Source organism: Mangifera indica, chromosome 13 (assembly GCF_011075055.1).
Source record: "Mangifera indica cultivar Alphonso chromosome 13, CATAS_Mindica_2.1, whole genome shotgun sequence".
Taxonomy (NCBI): Eukaryota; Viridiplantae; Streptophyta; class Magnoliopsida; order Sapindales; family Anacardiaceae; genus Mangifera; species Mangifera indica.
The window spans coordinates 2,167,598-2,186,779 of record NC_058149.1 but is presented as its reverse complement, the minus strand read 5'-3'; the positions used below and the strand labels follow the sequence as shown (position 1 = coordinate 2,186,779).

At 31.4% G+C, this 19,182-nt stretch overlaps 1 protein-coding gene across 2 annotated transcripts; it reads right to left on the bottom strand.

Moving 5' to 3' along the window:
• Positions 1 to 4,828: 4,828 nt before the first annotated feature.
• LOC123194550 (probable alpha,alpha-trehalose-phosphate synthase [UDP-forming] 11) lies at positions 4,829 to 17,211 on the bottom strand. Of its 2 annotated transcripts, none has more exons than XM_044607794.1 (3): positions 15,012 to 17,211; positions 14,792 to 14,927; positions 4,829 to 4,958 (listed from the first exon to the last, which is right to left on the bottom strand). In XM_044607794.1, the coding sequence occupies exons 1-3, from the start codon at positions 17,000 to 17,002 to the stop codon at positions 4,842 to 4,844; spliced, it is 2,244 nt and encodes a 747-aa protein (XP_044463729.1). In that variant the 5' UTR covers positions 17,003 to 17,211; the 3' UTR covers positions 4,829 to 4,841. The 2 variants fall into 2 exon arrangements, with proteins under 2 accessions (XP_044463729.1, XP_044463728.1); XM_044607793.1 differs by lacking the exon at positions 4,829 to 4,958 and adding an exon at positions 13,999 to 14,581 and having other exon boundaries at positions 14,654 to 14,927; positions 15,012 to 17,207.
• Between the last annotated feature and the right edge of the window lie 1,971 nt (positions 17,212 to 19,182).

Below are 19,182 nucleotides of genomic sequence, written 5' to 3'. Positions count from 1 at the left end.
TTAAAGTTATTGAGTTTTGTAAAAATTTAAAATGGATGGTTAAATACGTATACACTCTATTCTAATAACGAAATAAATAATTGACGATGATCTTACACTATCTCAATAAAAATATACATATATATATATATATATATATATATATATATATATATATATATATATATATATATATATATAAAATAAATACAATGTAATATTACTTTTTAAGAAGTTTTTGTGAAGATATAATTAAAGAAATAAATTTGAAAACGAATTATTTTATTGCAGTTTATCAGTGGTCTAAGCAATTGTTTTTACATGCATAATTTCTATGTTTTTTTTTTTTAATTTATTCAATTGTTTAAAAATTTTATATGTTGTTTTACATGAACGATATTATTAGTAGATTTAGTTTTTCTTATTCACAGGTTATGAGTGTAAATTTCAGTGTAAATGTTATTTTATAACTATTGGGGTCATATAAGAGTTTTAAAATATATGGAGTTTTTTTAAACATTTTAATGTTTAATTGTTATATTTAAAGTATTTGGGTACGATAGTAAAATGGTATTCACTTAGTTTCTTTTCTTGTTAGTTTTAAAAATATTTTAATTATTACAATTATTAATTCTTAAGTTATGGACATATATAAATATAATGCTACTAAAACATGATTATCTGAATTTAAAAAAAAAAAAGGGTTGGATTATAAGGATAATGAAAATTTTATTTTTAACAAAAAATTAGAATTCTTTTTTTATTATCTCATATATAAGGTTTGATATACAAACCTTTAGAATACTTTGAATTTAATTTAGCAGCAAAGTCTAGGACAATAAGATTAAAAACACTTTCAATTTTTATGCATAGATCGTTATTTTATATTTTTAATTATCAAAATTTTTTATTATTCTTTTAAGATTGTTGTGGGCTGGCCCGTGAGCCATACTCTGGGGCCCTCACACAGCTTGCATGGGCATAGGTCGAATATCAATTGTAATTTTGTGGGGCCTAGGCCTATAGGCCTAATATAGCTTGTGAACCACGCCAAAACAAGGGTTTGAGTCATATCATAGGCCAGTTCAACCCACTTTGAAAATATACACATAATATTATCATTTAAAATATATATATATAATTAGAGATTTTTAGATTTTTTTGTGTGTATATATATATATAAATAGAATTTAAACTAAACAATGAAACAAATTAACAAACATTGCATAATATAATACTAATATAAATTAACAAATATAATTTAAATATAACATTATTATAAATTAATTAATATTATATTTTTTTTTGGATCCTATCAAACCTCAAGTTTGAATAACCTTTATCTAAGTCGGAACCTGATAGCTATTTAATAAATTTTTTGTCAAAATCTACCTAAAAGTCAAAATCTGTAGCCCAAATTGATTTTGTGATTGACCAATCTGGGCCTCTTTCCTAGCCCAATTGGCAGGCCTATGTGTAACTGTGATGTTAGCGGCTCTCGCTTGAAAAATTAAATGGGGTGTTGCTTAATTCAATAAGGTGAGAAAAAAAAAAAGGACTATGAATAAATTTGTCCAAAAAAAAGTCAAAATCACTGTAACAACAGGGACTGTCATCATAATAGTTAATTGGTATGTATCAATATATAATTATAATTATTTGTCTAATTTCTTTGAGTTATTAATTAAATTGACTAAAATTAGGAGGCGGGTATAAAATTGATCAATTTTACATTACACTTGGGCAAAATGGTCATGGATGCTCACTGCACCTGGAGGTCATAACAGACCCAAAGCCCGTACAATCATAAACTTTCGTGTAGGGTCAATTTGCAAAAATATATAAACCCATGAAACATAATCCCATGCATGCGCAAGAAATCCAAAAAGGAAGAGTTAGAAAATACTGTTTACTCTAAATTACATTATTTTATAATTTCTTCAAATTAACCCCTAAATATAATTCCAATGCAGCCGAGCTTCATACATAAATATTTATAACATATTAAATTATCATATTATCAAGTGTTATACATATATTGATCAAGACAAGACAATAAAAATGGAAGAAAATGATAATGGTAATTCTATAATTTTTTATGCAACTTTTTGCCAAAACAAGGAAAACAATTCACATACACATACTAAAATGACACTAAATTAAAATACAAGCATAACCAAGACATAAATGTTAAATCTATCAGCCTTGAAACTACACCACCTCTCCCTAAACACAAAATAATGATAGAGGAATTGAGAAGAGTAAAAGCTTCAAGCTTTTACATTAAAAATGACAAAGTTCCCAAAAGTTCTTTTATATTGGAATGTCTAGTTTTTATATAGAATGACCTTGGTGGCAATGCTTACATAATTTTAACAAAAAAAAATCTCATTTAGATAAACTAAACTTCTCAAATTAAACAAAGCCATTCACTCCCTAATTGATTCATGCCTCATTAATTTGCACAAAGACAAAATTGTCTTTTCCCTTAAATCTAAGGACTATGTCCTCCAACTTTAGCAACTAATTGCCACTTGGTTTAAGAATAACTAAATTGTATTGTTTTGGGCTCAATGGGCTTCTTTGTTGCTCTTAGATGGCTTCGCCTCTCGGAGAGGCTTTACTTGGAGTTTCTTTAGACCAAGGAAGTAGCTTATTTACTTAGGGGGTCTTGAACCCATTCAAGGAGGCTATATCCAAAAGAGAGATTGGGCTTATTTAAAGCTTGAATGCCAACCTTCATGGATCCTAGGTTTGCTTGCGACCCGAATTTGGAGATAGAATCAAATATGCATCAACCCACAACATGGCTCATGCTACAATGGGTCATGTCGTGCCTAACCATTTAGTTATGTCTTTTGAATCTTTCATACTAACCATTTAGTTTTCCCCATAAAAATAATGATAAATAATTAATAAATTTAGATTCCCTATATTATCTTTTTATTTTTCCATAAAATTAATAATAAACTTATTATTACTTTTTAATTTTCCATAGGCCAAAGGATTATTTTCTATCTAAGTTTTAGTCTAATCTCAAAAACATACTTCCCATAAGAAAGTATTAGTTTTATTTAACTATTGCCAAAATTTATAAATTATTAGTTTTATTTTATATTATTATCCAAAATAAATTGTACAAAATGTTAAGAAAATAAATAACTTACCATAGGAAAGTTATTTTTACAATGTTAAAATATGTACACATTAAATGCTGTATTTCTTGAAATTAAAATTTTCTATCAAAGCCCATGTAATAGAAGATCAGTAGTTGATGTATTATTATTTACAAAATTATTTTTATCCACATAATAAATTATGATTAAAGAGACATCACATGAAGATAGACAAATCTTCCACACAATATATATTTTCCCTGAGAGTTAGATCTTTGTTATTTACCTTAAATTAACCTGAAAATTAATGGCATGTTGCACCTATTCCCTGTGTGCATATCAGGGTTTGACAATATTCGAACCAATTTGAACTTAGATCATTGTTAGGCTAATCGATCTCAAATTAAACTATTGTAATTTTTTATAATTAAGATTTCAAATTCAACAAAAAGGGAAAGCCAAATATTGTTACCAAAAATTAATAATTTTATCTTTAAATGGTTAAGAAACCCTCTCTCTATGAGGATATAGTAATTTATAGATGTGAGTTAACTTTATGTAATGATAATAATAATAATAATATCATCTCATATGTCATAAGTTACACTTATTTTTGCCTTAACACATTCTCCCTCAGCATGATATGTTTCACTAAAGTGATAGGAGCAACATTGTATTGTGTACATATATTTTTTAATGTACAAATGAGCACACAAATTATATATATATATATATATATATATATATATATATATATATATATATATATATATATATATAATAAAACTATATATACACATTTTTAATATATAATTTAAATACATGGATAATATATCATTATATAATTTCATAAAGTTAAATTGAAAATAAAGTAACAATCAATCACATGATGACACATCATTTGTCTTCCCAAATTATGTACTAAAAATGTGTATATATATAGAAGCCAAATTTATTCCTAAAAGTAGAAAATTTTCATCAAATTATGACGCAAATTGCAATGCATGGTAATTTTGCTTTACCATTTGAGACGAAATTTAAGTTTTATGACTTAAATGGATTTAATATGAATATTTTGTAACTGCTATTATCATCAGCTGCAGATGAATATTTTGCCCTTTTGTTATTTAGTTTCTTAGTGTATTTTCACCATTACCTAGTTTCCATTTTGTTAATACTTATATTAGACTAACTTGAGCAGAGAAAAATCCGCAGAGACCTGGAAAATGGCCCGCTTTTTCATTTATAAATTCATTATAGATAATGCCATTCCTGGAATACGCCAATGTTCAATATTACATTCTATTGCTACCTGTATCAATTGCTATAAACCCCATTATGTTTTTTCCCTATATTCATTTTAAAGTCATTCCAAGTTTCAGACTTGTCATGTACAACCTCTGCTGAATGGCTTTTAATCAAGTTTATTACTTCTGAAGTATCATCAAAATAATATTTTGCCATGCTCGGTTTCTGACCAACAGTGCAGCAAACACTTCTGCAATGGCCGGCAAGGATGGATTTGATACAGCAAGAGTGATGCTCTCGAACATATCTTCATCCGAACTATCATCGCCAATGCACAGCACAAAATCTGGAGATTTCCCCTCACTTGGCATAGTTGAAATAAGTTTTTCTACCACTATACCTTTGCTTATTCCCTGCAATTCACCATTTTCAGTCCTCAATTCAAATGTAAATTTAGAAGTTGACATATCCAAACATTTGCATACCTGTGGCTTGACTTCAACAATGTGTTTTGACAACCACAGGCTCATTTGCAAGGACACTTTGCAAATGATCGAGAAGCTCCTCGGCCTGGCACGTGCCAAAATGAGGGTCAGCATCCTGGTGGTGCCACACCAGTGCAGTTCTTTATGTTCAATGAAAGAGCCATCAGTTGTCTCAGTATAAAGCTTAGGAAACACAATTCTTACCACAACAATGATAGCATTGTGTCTATCTGAAATAATTGATAATCCTAGGACCTTAACTATGCTTTGATGTAAAGCTCTCATAAACGGGTCCACGTCTCCATCTCTCCTTCCTACCAACACCAAATGCCAATGAGTAAATCTATTTATTCTTGTCTTCCTACAACAATGAAAAGTGTCCCAAGGTACATACCTTCCAAAAATGCTCCATCAACATAAATCACAAGACGACAATATTCCCGAAATGTTTTGATTGAGCATCCTAAAGCCATAAAGAAAAACTTGAACTAGTTATCCTCGTGTCTCAATATGTGTAATTGTGTCAGGGTTATGTTGCTCAAGGTTGTAGAATATTTTGGTAAAAGCCGAAAAAACTCCTCTAGTGAACCTCTGAGTGCATTTGATGTCCAATTCTTAGACTTGCGTGAACGCATCTCCTTATACTAGTAATCATTTTTCAATGCATACCTCTGAAATGTATTTATTAATGACTGTTTACTCATAAAATAATCATTCACTTTGAAACTCCTATCGTGGAATAGAGCAAAATTATCGATACTCTCATTCTAAACATCCATCATAGGCTTTGGACCCTAACAGAATAGATCTGATACCTAAACATTTATAGGGGTGGGCCCATGATTAATTGGAATATCATGATTTGCACTACCCTTAACTAACCCACTAGGACCAACCCTCACATTATTATCATTTTCTTGATCACTACCAACAACTTATTCTTTATCCAACCTAGTATCATCCACAGGAATGTCATCTATCTCATCACCTCTATCAAATACACCTCAAATCAATTTGGATTTCATTCAACCTTGAACCCAATACTAAATCATTGCAAGCAACCCTACACCAACCTTAAGACCATCATGTAAGTTTAAATTCCTCCTATCATCTTTTTGTGGCACACTTTACGGTTGTGACTTGTGTCTCCAAATTTATATTATCCAAAAAGTTAACATTCTCCATGCCAACGTATGGGTCCCTATGTTGTCCTTTAGGATATTGTTGTTCATAGTTGGTTCTCATTTATTTACGGTTCATAAACACAACAAGACTTATTGTTGGTTTTTTTATCCCTTGGATAACATCATTTGAACTCAAATATCGTAATTATCTCGAACCTCATAAGACAAATCATTTAGTATACTTGTATTTTGTATAAATAAGTGTACATCATTAAAACTTTTACCAATGTTCTAACAAGAACATATAATGTCTATCAATTTGTCGTAATTGGTTTCTGAGTCAACTATGACTTATCTCTAAACCCCACCTTCATACATCGAAGTGTTATCAGCTTCAATTACTCACTAGCCATCATATCCAACCATAAATATTACCTCAACTATTTTTATAATCATTTATCCTAATATTGTAGAAAGAAACACGATTAATTTATGATTTCTAAATAATTAAAAAGAATACAAAAATTGCAATAGTATCTACAAAAAACCTAGAATCAACAATTAAATTACCATATGAAATTATGTTTACCCCTTGGATTATTGTACATTAAAATACACCCTAACAATTTGAAATTTTTATTTTTGGTCCAAAACGCCTACCCACCAAACCCATACATGCCCGCACACATACCCACCCAAATGCATACGCCCACACACACATATGCCAACCCACTTGCCTACCCTCATACCATTTTCCAAGAAAACCTTAGTTTTCTTTTCCATTCGATTTGAACACTAAACTTGTTATACTTTTATGCTAACAACAATTTATACTATCTAACAATGTAGCTAATTTAAATTTGGAAGTACAACAAAAAAAAAAAGCATACTTTATCAAAAACACCAAGATTTTATTGTTGTTTGTTTGAAATTTTTATCAAAAACACAAAAAGAATAAAAGTTCTTATGTTTTGATATAAACTGAGTAAAGAGACTTACTTGGAATGTGATGATTTTGTTGGAGAAAATACCCTCAATTTTATGGTTGAATTTGGTTGTGTTTTTTGAATGAACAATGATGAAGACAGTTAGGGTTGCTAAGGTTAGTGATAAGGGTATAACAGGTGTAAAATTTGGGTTTTGGATTGAAAGGTATAGAGCAAAAAAAAGTTTGCTAAGAAGGCATAGGCGGGTTAAAAAAAAGGGCTATTTCAATTAATTTCCCTAAAATTATACCTTTTTTAGTTTCATGTTTTTTGGATAGGTAACTTGATATGGAGTTCATATTAATAAAAATCCAATATATTGAAATATTAGAGGAAACTAATATAAGAAATAATGGTAGGAAAACAAAATTTTCTTCATAGTAAACTTTAAAGTTTGGAATTTATAATTGGTCAAATCATTATTTCCCACCCAAGGTTTGATGCAAACCCAACTGTCAACCCGCTAACTGTCAAAAATTCAAATACTCACTTATCTATTATATTCACTATTATTGTCATAAGTAAAATTATCATTTATTAAAATATTTTTTTTTAAAAATTTAAAAATTTATCATATTTCTGTCCTCTAGGTTTAAAAACTAACAAATTCTCTCTAGCCAAAGTTTGAAAAACTTAATTTCATCCTAGGGTTTTCCAGCACACTATCGACTACTGAAGATGACGATGATGATGACAGTATCATTCTTTCTCTCTCTTCTGGCTTCTCTGTCAATCTCATTCCATTCTTAGCCAACTTCGACTAACGAAAGCTAGAGATGAAAACATTTCTTTATCTCCCAAAGAAGACAACAATTCATCTTTATCAGAGATGAAAATGAAACGTCTTCATCTTGGACGAAGATGACAAATCATCGTCGTTTGAGAGATGACAATATGTCATCTTCATCGGTTAGTTTCCTTGGTCAGTAACAATAGAAAATGAAGTGGGAGTGAGAGTGAAAGTGAGAGAGAAGCTGGGAGGGAGGGATAACACTGTTGTTGTCGTCTCCGGCCGTTAGCAGTGGTGGCTAGAAAAACCTTAGGGAGAAATGCTGATTTTTCAAATCTTGAGTAAGGGGAATTTGTTAGATTTTTAAACTTTAGGAGGAATATGATAAATTTCTAGTTTTTTAAATATTTTAATAAATACAAATTTTACCCTTGATAATAACAGTGAAATTTAATAAATGAATAACTATTTAGATTTTCAATAGTTAGTACGTGGAAAGTAGGTTTGTATCAAACCTTGGGTGGGAATAGTTATTTGGCCTTTATAATTTTAATATTTCAATGTTTAAAGAAACTTGAATCTGTGTGGTTTGTCTTAGATTGACTGGATTTAATTTTCTAACTTAATTGTATGATAATTATGATAGTGAAAATAGGTTAATATTATTAAAATAATCACTTTTAAAAGAGTTTAAAAAAATAATTATCAAGTCAAATAATTTAATTAAATATAATTTTAACCAATTTTCAACCACATTAACACAAGTTACGACATAATTATTATACAATTAAATATAATTTACAACCCAAATGTTTTCCTAATTTCCGGACTCTTTTTGTATTTGTTCGCTAAAAATTAAACATTGAGATAATCCATTCTCATCTCTTTAATTCAAAAACTTTATTTTCTCATTCAAAATATAACTTCATTGATGAAAAGGTTATGACACATGTCAACAATTAAATATCATATTATTTTTAATTATTTTATTTTTATCTTTCTTTTTTCTGAAATTATGAGGGGCACAAAGTTATTTTAACTTTTTAAAATTAAAAAAATTAATTAATTAAGCTTTGCCTTGGCCAATTGGCTGTTGACCAGTTTACTCCTGTCATTTTGTTCTTTCTGCCTTTCATTTTTTCTTCTCTTTCTTTTTCCTGTTTCTTCTTTTGTTTTTTCACTTTTTCCTCTTTTATTCTATGTTTTTTTCTCCTCCTTTCTTCTCTTTCCTTCTCCTTCTTCTTTTTTTCTCTCTCTATTGTTTCTTTTCCCCACCTACTCTCTCTAGGTGCCGCATTTTGGTTGTTCGATTCAGCCAAATGGTGGCCCGTAGCATGGCTGCTCGATCTAATGCAACAATGGCAAGTCAAACTTTTTATATTTGGCTTGTTCGAGTTTGACCCTTTTTTTGGAACTGCGGTTTCCTTAAACCATCTGTGGGAAATAATAATTTACTCTTAAATATTTTAATAACTATATTTGGGTGCAATGAACTATTAATCAATATTTTTAAAATCAGACCGATGATCAAATCATTTGTTTCACGAGTTCATTATTCGATTGATTCAATCGATTTGACTAGAAATCAACTAGTTCAACTTATTATTAAATCATAATAAATAAATTTTATTTAAAAATTTATAAAGAAATAAAATAAATCAGGATATTCATACCTATAGAGATTAAAACATATCATTTTTAAGGAGTAACAATTATTTATTTGATTTCAATAAAACAATTAAAATAAAAAAAAATTAATCTTATGATACAGAAAAAAACATAATTCTGTAAATTATTATCTATAAAAGATATTTTAATAGATATCAAATACTTTTTTTTTCTTTTTAATTTTATTTTTAAACTTATTTTTCCTTATAAACATTTAGAAATTCATCTAATCTAATAAAAAATAATTAAATTATTCAAAAATATCCTAAATTTTAGTCAAATCTAATCCTGTTGATTTAGACGGTTCATCCAGTTTGACAGAGTTAATGAATAAATCACTTTTTTATATTAACCGAACTAGACTTGAAGTCGATTCTCAATTCAACTAATTGAATTGATCGATCCAATTCGATTTTAAAAACAGTGCTACTAATTCTAACAACCGTGATCCATTAAACTTCATATTTAATATATTTTACAAAACGGTGAGAAAAGAAATAACTTACCAAGGGAAAGTTATTTTTGTTATGTTAAAATTTTATATTAGTAGTTGATGCATTGTTATTTACAAAATTATTTTTATCCACATAATGAATTATGATTAACAAGACATCACAGAAATATGCACAAATCTTCATATTTAATATATTTTTTTTCCCCAAGAGTAAGAACTTTGTTATTTACCTGAAATTAACCTGAAAATTAATGTCACACTATGTCCATTCCCAAGGGTGCCTAGTAAGGGGGAACGTTATCTGAACCAACTTGAATTTGGATGATTATTTAGCTTGTCAATCTTATGTCAAACTATTGTAATGTTGTATAATTAAGATTTCAAATTCAACAAAAAGGGAACGCCAAATATTGTTACCAATTATTGGTAAACAATTAATAATTTTATTATTAAGTTTTAAGCAAGCCCACTCTCTCTATCAGGATATAGTAATTAATCAACTTAAATTAAGCTTATGAATCATAATAATAATAATAATATATGTGATGTTATATATACAATTTTATGTACAAACAATAATTTATTATTATTTAATTTGATAATTAAAAATTAAAAATAAAATAATATCCAATCATATAATGACACATGAGTGTTTATATACAAAATTATACATATAATTTTATTGTAATAATGATACCATCTCGTATCTTAAAATTTACACTCATTTTCACCTTCCTCATTCTCTATCATCGTGGTACGTTTTACTAAAGTGATAGATTATAGAATAAGTACTTTATATTGTTTTTCTAAAACATAATTATTTTATAAGGAGTAATCAAAACAATTGATTCAAAATGTATAAATATATTTTAAAATCAAAGCCAAATGTATTCCTAAAAGTAACAAATTTTCATCAAATTGTGATACAAATTATGATGCATTGCAATTTTGCTTTATCATTTTTAGACAGAATTTAAATGGATTCCATATTTTGCAACTGCAATTATCATGAGCTGCAAATGAATATTTTGCCTTTCCATTGTTTAATTTCTATAAGTATACTCTCAACATTACCCCATTTCTATTTTGTGATCTTTTGTAGTCTTCTGTTGGCCAAAGGACTATTTCCAACCTAAGGTTTAATACAAAGATAAATACATACTCGTGAGAGATTAAAAATTCAAACACTCATCTATGAGCTAACTTCTATAAGAGGTACGGGTAAAATCATCATTTTATCACTAAAACCTAAAAATTTATATTATTTCCTCTTTTAGTTTAAAAAACTAACAATTTTCCCTCACTCAAAAGTTTGAAAAGTTACATTTTTCCCCTAGGGTTTCATTTCTTCCCCTCTATTATCTAGCGATTGTTCTTTGGCCAATCTCCCATCTATTGTCACGCCTTCTTGCATCCCAAACAATAACGCGACGACGAAGCTGCCACAAATGCAACATATCGTCACGTTTCAATTCGAATTTGTCATGGCGATGAACATGAATGTGATTCGATTAGGCCAAGAAAGTGACAGAGACACTTGGGAGACATTTTGATTCAGTTAGGAACATAACGGAGATGCTCAAGAGACATTTTTTTTGGTCGAGATCTGTCGTCATTTGGGATGCTAAAGGATGCGCCAACAAATGGGAGATTGGTTGGAGAATGGTCATCAGAGAATGGATGGGAAGAAATGAAACCTTAGGGGGAAAATATAATTTTTCAAACTTTTGGGTGGGGGAAATTTGTTAGTTTTACAAACGAAGGGGGAAAATAATATAGATTTTTAGGGTTTTAAGGTTTAGTAATAAAATGATGATTCTACCTTTACTTCTAACAAAAAATTTTAACAAAAGCTAGCTATAGATAGGTATTTGGTTTTTAATCTACTGTAGATGTGTATTTGTCTTTGCATTAAACTTTAGGTGGGATATAGTACTTTAGCCTCTTCTGTTTAGTTTACTTGGTGTCTCATAAATTGGAGGAAATTAATATGTAATAGTCACAATAAAATTTGATCAATCTTAAATTTCACACTATCATGCAAGTGAATAATAATATATAATTTTTTCATTATATTGCATAACTTTTTAAATTTTTGGATTTTATTAGAGAAACAGTTCAACTAAATGAAGATGTTATCTTCCTGATGTACAAATTCTTCCATGTCTGGATTTATCTTCAGCTCTTTCCAGTAGCTAACTGGCCCTTTCTGTCATCTTCCATCAATTCTATTTCTAGTTCCAAGTCCTTGACAGCTCCTGCCTTCACCTGTCTTCTGTGGAGTTGCACTCTCAGTTAAATTTCAGATTAAGGACACGTTTCAATGGCTTGAAACCTATTCTCAAGGGCTTACCAATAGTGTGCAAATGCTCTTTAAATAAAAGCTTCCACATGGTGTCTTTTTGCTGCTCCTACACTTGGTGTAGGCTTGTCTCTTAGGTTCCTTAATGTAGATATTTTTTTGTACGTTTGCGCCTACTGTTAAGAAATCTGCATATTCTTTTGTAAAGTTAGATATGTCTGGTAGTCGTATTGTCCTCCTATTGAACCTTATTATTCTAAAAATTTTGATAGGTCTTCAAGCTAGAGTGATGGACTTTAGCTTCCTCAGTTGTTTTTTCCTTTCCTATCTTTTCAGGTGCGGTGAGCTAGGCTGTTTCCGAGCCTATTTGTAGGCTCGTTGTTCTTCTGTTAATATAAATTTTACTTTAAAAAAAAAAAAGAAACTAAATGAAGATGTTATTCAGAAATAGTTTGGAGGTCAAGTAAAAATTGCTGAAACCGAATAAGGCAATTAACTATGACACCAAGTTTTTGCTATGGGTAAAAAAATCCATTTCATTTTTTTATCATTATAATTTTCCTCTTGATTCACCTTTGTCCTGTACCTTCTTGATTAAAATATTGTAGATTGATTCAACTTTGGGAATTAATGAAGAATGGCTAATCAAAACACTTATTGTTATTTAGGTATATAAAACTTAATGTAAGTATGGATTTGTGTTAAATTTTGAGATATATCATGCTTATATATTAATCGAACTGCATAACTTAAAATGCAAATGGTTTAATTATAAAAATCACCATAAACATTCTTTAATCTATATCTTAATCCAATGAACGTTCAATAGAAGAAGGAAAGCATAACTTCCATTAATTTTTTTGCCTTCCAGGTTAGAATTAGTATTTTCAACGTTACTTAATTTCCATTTTGTGATCTTTTGTTGCCTTTTGCTTGTTTACCTATAAATCCAGATTTTTTTTTTTTTTTGTTTTTTCAATATCTCACAAAATATTGTAGGAAATTAATAATTAATAATCATAACAAAAATTCCCCATGAAATTTATTGATCTTAAATTTCACAAAATCATGTGAATTACAATACATAATTTTTTGAAATTTGAGAGTGTTATATAGAGAAATAGTCTATTGGTCCAGAGGGCCGGAAACCTCTTCCCACCAATAACAGATTTGTTAACCAACTGACCATTTACCCAGAAAGGAGTAGGAAGAACAATTTTTTTATGCACAAGAAAAAGGGGTGAATTATCAACTCACCAGGGGACTATTAAAGGGAAAAAATTGAAAGAAATGCTACGTGGCTAACTGGTGCCTAGGAAGGAAATTAGGGGAGATAGTTGGCACTCAAATCCAACCTTGGGAGAGGTCTCCGGCACTCTCAAATTTGTCGGGATATAGCGTTTGTCCAGTCATATGGGTGGAGAGAGGGGAAGTTGTGGTGTGATTGTTTTGACCGTAAGTACCTGAAAAATAAAGATTGCATAGGAGAACCAGATACCTATCCCACTGATATTTTCTCAATTCAGTGAATGCTTCAAAAGAAAAAGAAAATCATAACTTCCATCAATTTTTTGCCTTCTCAAGTTAAAATTAGATCCTTTTCTTCCCAATCACATCAACAAGAATAATAGCAATAGCATACAATCACAAACTGACAGATACGACAATTGGTATGCCTACCTTTTAACTTCTAAATTTAGCAGAAATGATGCCGCCCTTCTAATATGACGAATTGCCAGGGTTCAAGATTATATTCTATTACTTCAAAGATTTTGCTTTCTTTATCACAATATTACAGTACTTTTTTGGCTTCAAATTCTCCAGATTTACAGTAAAAACCATCAAACATGTTAAGTAATGATGACATAATAATTCAATAATGTTAATGTTGCAGGTAACTTGCGAGTCCTGAAAGAATATTATCATTCATTACAATCTATGCACAATGCAGAAATTAATGAATTTCCTGTCATAAAACTAAGAAAGAAAAATAAAACTGTGTTCAACAGTGAGAGAAGAATATGAATGAAGTAATTTGTAAATTTTCCACTGGGATTTTTTTTTTTTTCACGATGAACCTGTAAAAGTAAGTAATATTTCCATGTACATTGCTACCTGTATCAATTGCTCTAAACCCCCATTGTGTTGTTTTCCTATAGTCATTTTAAAATATTAAGTCATTCCTGTAATTCCTGATGAGAAGTTTCAGACTTGTTATGTACAACCTCTTCAGAAAGGCCTTTAAGCAAGTTTATAACTTCTGAAGTATCATCAAGATAATATTTCGCCATGCTCGGTTTCTGACCAACAGTGCAGGCAAACACTTCTGCAATGGTTGGCAAGGATGGATTTGATACAGCAAGTGCAATGCTCTCAAACATATCTTCATCTGAACGATCATCACCAATGCACAGCACAAAATCTGGAGATTTCCCCTCACTTCGCAGAGTTGAAATCAGTTTTTCTACCACTATACCTTTGCTTACTCCCTGCAATTCACCATTTTCAGTCCTCAATTCAAATGTAAAATTAGAACTTGACATATCTAAACAATTGCATACCTGTGGCTTGACTTCAACAATGTGTTGGCCTCTCTTGACAACCACAGGTTCATTTGCAAGGACACTTTCCAAATGATCAAGAAGCTCCTTCGCCTGCCACGTACCAAAATGAGGGTCAGCATCCTGGTGGTGCCACACCAGTGCAGTTTCTTTATGTTCAATGAAGGAGCCATCAGTTGTCTCAGTATAAAGCTTCATCACAGGTTCTGCAATCTTCTTCCAGTCGAAATCCATCGCCAACGAGCACCTTTCCCATGGAGCATTCCTGGTCCACCTACAAAAATCCAAACAAAGAGAAATCAAAACAAGAAATGACAATGATGTATATAACCAGTAAATTAACAAATTAAAGAATTACCTGAGGAAGTAACCATGTTCAGCTGAAATTCCCAATTTCTCACACGGAGAAAACCATTTGCTGAGAGAATCCTTTCCTCTGCCACTGACTATAAACACTGTATTTCTGGGATCACTGCATAAATTATTCAAGATTGAGATCACCTCACTGCTTGGTCTTTTGTCAACTGAAGCCTGTGGCATCACTGTCCCATCATAGTCCAAAAGGATCAACCGGCTATTAGTCCTCCTGTATGCATCACCAATACGATGCACTCCAAGCTTTCTGAACTCCGGACCCAAAGCAACAATCCTGAATCCCAATCCCAACCCAACGCCCCAACACCTCTTGAACAAATGATCTCTGCAAGCCCTTTCAAGGTCTTGATCGAAACTCCTCGCCCAATAGGCAACATCATGAGAGCTAATGTACTTGTAATGCTTCTCATGGCGCAATCTTTTCTCTGTCTCTGGCATTCTCAAGGCTGAATCCATGGCATCAGCGATTGCATCAATATTCCACGGATTGACACGAATAGCGCCACTAAGAGAAGGTGAGCAGCCAATGAATTCAGATACAATTATCACACTCTTCTTTGGAGTTGGATTCTTCTCATCAAATCCTAAGGCCTTGTCCAAAACATGGCTGCCCTGCCTACTGACAGTATACTTATAAGGCACCAAATTCATCCCATCTCTCACACAATTCACCACACAACACTCTGCAATTGCATAATAAGTAACCTTATCCAGCGTACTCACAGGCCCTTGAATCATAACAATGGGCTCATAGCCCGGTTTACCAAACTTTTTATTAATCTCATTAGCAACTGTACTGATTTCATCAACAACATCTTGCACATCTTTCCCACTGCTCCTAGCCGGGTTTGTAATCTGAATGAAAACAACTTTTCCTCTCAATTCAGGATGCAGCTCCAAAAGTTGCCCCATTGCAGAAAACTTCAAACTAATCCCCTTAAACAAATCCATATCATCCACACCTAACATCACAATTTTCCCATCATATTTTTCCCTCAATTTTTTCGCCTTATTTGCAGTCTCTTCAAGAGACAAAACAGATTCAAGCTGCCCCATATGAATCCCAACAGGCAAAATCTTTATACTCACAGTTCTACCATAATAATCCAAACCAATGTAACCCCTTTTGGACTCATAATTCAGGCCTAACATTCTGCTACAAGATGACAAAAAATGTCTTGCATAATCAAACGTATGAAACCCAATCAAGTCACAATTCAACAAACACTTCAAAATCTCATCCCTCACGGGCAAAGTCCTGTAGATTTCAGAAGATGGAAATGGACTATGCAAGAAGAATCCTAATTTAACTCTATGAAATCTTTTTCTCAAGAAAGAAGGCAAAACCATTAGATGATAATCATGTATCCATACATAATCCTCATCTGGGTTTATCACCTCCATCACCTTATCAGCAAACACCTTGTTTGCAGACACATACGCCTGCCACTCCGCTCGATCAAAACGGGCGCCATGGCTGGGCGTTACAGGCAACATGTAGTGAAACAAAGGCCAGAGATAATGCTTACAGAACCCGTGGTAAAACTTGTTATTAACATCCGGAGGCAAAAACGTCGGCACACACTTAAACTTCTCCAACAAAACTTGCGATACCTCGTCATGATCAGCGGCATCAATCTCGGCTTTCAATCCTCCGACGTATAAAACTTCAACGTCGGGGGAGAACCCGTCTTTGAGCTGAAGAACAAGGCTGTCTGGATCAAACTCAAACGCCCATCTCCCGTTTTCATCACGAAACGCACGTAAAGGAAGCTGGTTTGAGACAATGATCCTCCGCTCTTGAACCACCTCCATATCATCGTCGTTTAACCCCACAAGACTTGTCGTTTCATCGCCTTTTTCCAACTCAGATATAACTCCGGGCACCGTCATCACCCTCGGAATCCGATTCAAAACGTCGAAGTCATCAAACGAGATCAAATTCAATAAGTCTAAAGAAGATCTCGATATCATGTTAATGAAAAGAACAATAGCTTGCTCGTTTTTTCTTCAATGGTGGGGGGTATTTTATAAAAAAATAAAACTTGTTACAGTGATGTAAATCGGAGATAAAGATACTCTTTCCATACGAAATTAAGCCTTCTTATCTCTCTCTCTCTCCTTTTATGGAAACTGAAACCAGTGAGGATAAGAACGAAGACGAGCGAGCAAGGCAGACCGACTAGTGAGGCCAATTTATTTATACGAGTTACGTGAAGAGGTGAAATGGACGGTCAGGATTCGTTATTTTATTCTAGTTGTTTTCATGCAAGTTAAAATGAGAACGAGTGTAGTAGATTATTCTTCAAGTGAAATTATAACCAAACAAACTCTCTTTGCGTTGTGTCTGATTCTTCTTAACTATTTACCTGCTACCGAAATAGTCGGTCACTTCTATTTCTTTCGAACTTATTTTGAATTTTTATTTTAATAACAAAGAAATGGCCCTCTATTTCAATAATATGTAATTTGTTTCTTTCTAAAAAAAAAATAATGTATTTTATTTTTAAGGGATAATTTTATAATTGGAAATAGAAATATAATTAGAAAAAAAAAAGGAAATTCACGGCTGTCACCATAATTACTCGGTCATTAGGTGGAAAATACTTGGATACAGCTTCACGCAGCCGCCACGTGTGGGGATAACAACTCTAAAATTCATATATATCCGCGAGACTCTTTCTTATATAAATTTTTTTATTTAATTTGGAAATTTTGAAATGACGGAATAACAAAATGCCCCCTAAGGTTTTAGATACCAACCAGGTAATCAATTCAAGAATATTTACGACATCCCCCTAATTGTTGTAAATTGCCAAAATTGCATGCATTGGTCGTGATTGGTGGACCACAACAATTCCATAAATCAAGACTAGGGATGGCAATGGGGAGGGGCGGGGAGGGGATATCAATCCCCGTCCCCGTCCCTGTCCCCGTCCTCGTACCCGCCCGTCCCGTTACGAGGATAAAAAATAATCCTCGTCCTTTTCCCATGAAGGAAAATCCCCTCTCCATCCCCTTCCTGTCCCTGCGGGAAAAAATCTCCTCCCCATCTTTGCCCCATTCCCGCAGGGAAAAATCCCCTCCCCATACTCGTAAATATAAATTTTAATTCCTTTATGTATTTCAATAAATAAAATAAATCATATTCTCCCAAAATATCATTTGCTACAAGAGCTACAAAATATTCATTATTATTTTAGTTCAAATACAAAGTTTTCATAAAATCTAACAATATGCAATAATCAATCTCTTCATTAGTAGCTCTTTATGTATGTGATTTAGGGTAATTTTATAATAACATTAAATTTAACACTTTTCACTCACTTCAATTGATTTTATCAAGTTTATAATTTGTTTTTTTTGTGTAAAACTTGGTGGATTGACTGACTAAGTTTTGAAGTTGAAATAGAATTAATTTGGTGTATTTGCATTTTATGATAATGAGATTCTGGGGTTTTTTTAATATATTAGATTAATAGTTCAGAAATTAATAAAAACTGATAATTGATAATTCAAAAATTAGTAAAATTAAAGTTATAGTTTTAATAAATCATAATGTAAAAATGTCTAGAATTTAATAGTTTAGAAATTATTATATTAATATATTAGATTTAGGAGGTAGGGTGGGGCGGGGACATATGTATCCCTGTCCCCGATTACAGAGATTTTTTTCGTTCTCATCCCTGCCCCTTTCCTTGTTTTTATCAGGGAATCCCCTCCCTTTTAAGGTCGGGGTCCTTAAAATCGGGTCCAAATTGTCATCCCTAATCAAGACATGGATGTCATATGAAATAAGCATATTAGTTTTGACAGCTAGATTCGATTCTGAGTAAGTTTAAGTTTAATTCAAAATTAATGAGTTGATACTTAAAACTCAATTCAAAATAATTCTATTTTAAATTTAATTTAAATCGATTCAAACTCAAATATTTAAAACGTTTTAAAGTCAACTCATTTTACAAAAATAAAACTTAATCTTTAACTTGAATTCGAAATCATTATATCTGAATTTGAATTCAAGTTCAAACAATTTAGATATAATCCAAGCATAATTTTGATCGATATGGTTCTTCAATGCTATTCAAATTTCTTTTGAAGTAGAGAGAAAAACTCTACAAAACAATAAAATTTCTTAAGATCAAAATGATTTT